This window comes from Triticum dicoccoides, chromosome 2A, assembly GCF_002162155.2.
Source record: "Triticum dicoccoides isolate Atlit2015 ecotype Zavitan chromosome 2A, WEW_v2.0, whole genome shotgun sequence".
NCBI classification, from domain to species: Eukaryota; Viridiplantae; Streptophyta; class Magnoliopsida; order Poales; family Poaceae; genus Triticum; species Triticum dicoccoides.
Window position 1 is genome coordinate 442,911,997 of NC_041382.1, and position 3,109 is coordinate 442,915,105.

At 43.4% G+C, this 3,109-nt stretch overlaps 1 protein-coding gene across 8 annotated transcripts in view; it reads right to left on the bottom strand.

The window, feature by feature from the left end:
* LOC119354832 overlaps positions 1-2,778 on the bottom strand; it is a 7,158-nt gene extending 4,380 nt beyond the window's left edge. For 2 of the 8 annotated variants that reach the window (XR_005171286.1, XR_005171284.1), the window contains exons 1-3: positions 2,408-2,777; positions 1,994-2,086; positions 70-1,818 (exon numbers count right to left, since the gene is read on the bottom strand). Coding sequence is in view for 1 of the 8 variants with exons in the window: in XM_037621579.1 (XP_037477476.1) it covers positions 70-266; positions 1,587-1,700 (311 nt within the window). In the remaining 7 variants the exon portion in view is untranslated. Of the gene's footprint in view, positions 1-69; positions 1,819-1,993; positions 2,087-2,407 lie in introns of all 8 variants that reach the window. The other 6 variants (XR_005171283.1, XR_005171282.1, XM_037621579.1 and 3 more) reach the window with 6 other exon arrangements.
* Between the last annotated feature and the right edge of the window lie 331 nt (positions 2,779-3,109).

Sequence of the window (3,109 nt, forward strand, 5' to 3'; positions counted from 1 at the left end):
ACACACACATACACGCGCGCGCACACAGAGAGAATAGCAAGACTGATGAGAATGCGGTGAACTACTTACCCTCTGGCAAGGTCAACAGATATCTGGACCACAACTTTACAAGATAACTTCCTTCTCCTGTTCTTTATCAGAATTATTTTCAATGCACCTCCAGAAAGGTACTCCACAATGACACAACAGACATTACTTGGCATGCCAATATTTCCATCTTCTGTTTGAATATTCAGATCCCCAGCACCCATTATAGCCCCTATAAACTGTACAGGAAAATTGAAGCTTCTGTTAGGACAACCTGCCATTATAGCCATACCTGACACAAATCAATTTAGCTATAAAAATGATATAAGGAATGTACTCGATAAGCATGCTAAGATACAGTGAAGCATCGGATGGGTCAATCCGATTGTGATAGAGCAATTGCACCAAAAATGTAGTTCATTTATATGTTCCCCAAAAAATTGACAAACAGAGAAAGCAGACTTGAAACTACAATTATGTGGTTGGAGAAGTTTGTGCCCTCTTAGGGAGCACTCCAGTGTATTAATTCCTTCTCCAACCACATTAGCCTTCTCTATAGCTGATCTGTTCTGAATAAACAAAAGAAGGGTGTACAGTCTGTCCATTCAGTGCATAGCGTTATTAAAGATAATATGCGACGATCCTAAACTAAAGTAGCATGGGTGCATATGGAAGCACTATATTGTCGAACCATTCTCGCCATCTACACATGGAAGTCCATGAGAAGTAGCATGGGTGCTTGCCTTAGTTCGACTGAGTCTGAGTAAACGTTCCTAGTATTGTTTGCTCCTAGCTACCAAACACAACTACCACTATGTATACATGAACACTCGACGGAATCTTGTGTCCTCAGCATATGAGTACCTCAAAGTACAGATTCATTTTCGCATTCCTGAGAAAAGAAACTCAAGGTTTTGTTTAAAGTGTTGCCAATTGCAGTGCACATGTTAAATTATCAAATTCCATACTGCACAAGTAACTGAAATAATTAAGAGCTTGTGGAACTTCTGTCATTATTGGATCAAGCTAGTATAATTAGAAAATAGAAACTGCATCTCTTGAACCTATAGATCTGAAGAAAATATAGGTTCTCCAACTATCTGGACGCCATTAAAAATAAAAAAGCATGCCTTTCTTTACACTGTACACCAACTCCTAAACGACAGCTTTGTTGCCACCACAGACAAATACCCAGCTCCTGCCTCATGTATCTAATAACAAACCTCTCAGTGATCTTTGCAATCATACATAACCTGGTTCCTTCAAAATTGCAAGCATCTAGAAACAGGATCTTATCGGATTATAATGAAAGAAATCAAAGGCTAAGAAGAGGACAATCAGTTTCAATGCCATTGTTCCGGGGCTGCTGATATAATCATTGTATCCACCTATATGGAGTACCAAATCAAATATAAAAATTATACCCTTAAGCATAAACCTTAGAGAAAGGAGGTTGCATTGCATGAACTGTAACAAGGGGAAAACATAAACACCTTAGCCCTGTAAACCGGTTAGAAAAATATCTAAATCCTAAAACAATAAAGCATCAGAATGAAAACCTTACTCCCTACTTTATAAAAACTCAGGAACCACCAGCTTGTGCGCTTACACCGACCATAAAAAGTATCCATGCGACCAAAAACAGGTGTAGCTAACACTGAGTATAACTCCATCAGTTCAGTTCCCAACTCCACCGAAAAATATCAACTCTGACCAAATAGTACAACTCCACTTGTCTAACTTCCATCAATATATTACCATACGGAGCTAGCCCACTCAGCAAAAGGTGTTCTAACAATAAGGCAAAAAGAAGAAAGTATTAAAATACAGATTGGGATAAATAATTCATAGCATGGTATATCATCATCCAAAAGCAACAATATTCTAAATTACACACACAGTATGGATGCATTCTCCAGTGCACCATGAAATATACAAAAATAATATTTGAGGTGAGTACAGCTACCTGGTAGCAGATAGATCCTTAAAGTTCTCAGGTATGTCAGTACAATACTTAATCCCGATCAACAATTTATCAGATGGATTTACATCCTCGAACCTGCACCAATCCAGAAGTTAAAGAAAATTGTATAATGAACAAAACATATGTAAGACAGATGTAATCTTGTAACTATAACTACTCCTGGAGAACTGACGAATGTCAATGTGTTACACAGAGAGAGAGAGAGATACTTCTCTTTTTTCTCAGATCTGCACATGTGTTTAGAAACAAACATAAATCAAAAAAATCAAAATAAGATAATCAGAGAACTGGGAGAATTAAGATGACAAGACCATAGACGAGGGCCGGCATCATGAATTAGAGGGAGGACCGCAAATTGCCATGGAAAGATGAGAAAAGGAGGAAGAAAGAGATCACCTGTGCCAGTCTTTCCTCTAGGTGGGGGCTCCACTCCTCTGTAGGCAGCCGCCATGGTGGGGGCTCGAGGGGTTCATCCGAAGAAGACGCTGGTGGCAGCGTGCAGTGGGCCGCGTCGGCAGGACGGCGCCCGGTGGCTGGGAGCGGCGGGAAGCACGGAGCTCGCCCTCGCCCACCATCGTGCGGTGCGGCAGCGACCTCGGCTCCTCCTGTTGAGCACGGAGGCAGAGGGAGGGGACGAGGAGACGCGGGAGGAGGAGAGGCAGGGGAGGAGGAGGCGGTGGAGGAGGCGGAGACGAGGCTGCGGCCGAGAGGGAGGGGGAGCGGAGGCGGCGGCGGCCCGGAGAAGAGAGTAGCGGGATGAGGGAAAGGGAGGATATATTTTCATGAGAGAGAGGGCTGACCAATCCTCGCGCTGTGAACCTACACGGAGTGTCTAGAGAACCCAGCCTCTGGTCGCTGGGCCCCATGGTCTCAGACCCTACCTGTCATCCTCTGCTGAAGCGGTCACGGATGTGAAAAAAAACCGACGGCTGGGCAAACGCCAGCGGCCAAAAAAAGCACTGTCGCTACTGCAGTAATTCGATCGTGCGGTTAAAAACGTCTTGAGCGCTCGATGCCTCCAGTTACGCGGGTAGTCTAGGAGGCTTTATATGTTAGATTTAGGGACACAAGGTTTTCTCAAAGCTGATTGGTTCTTCC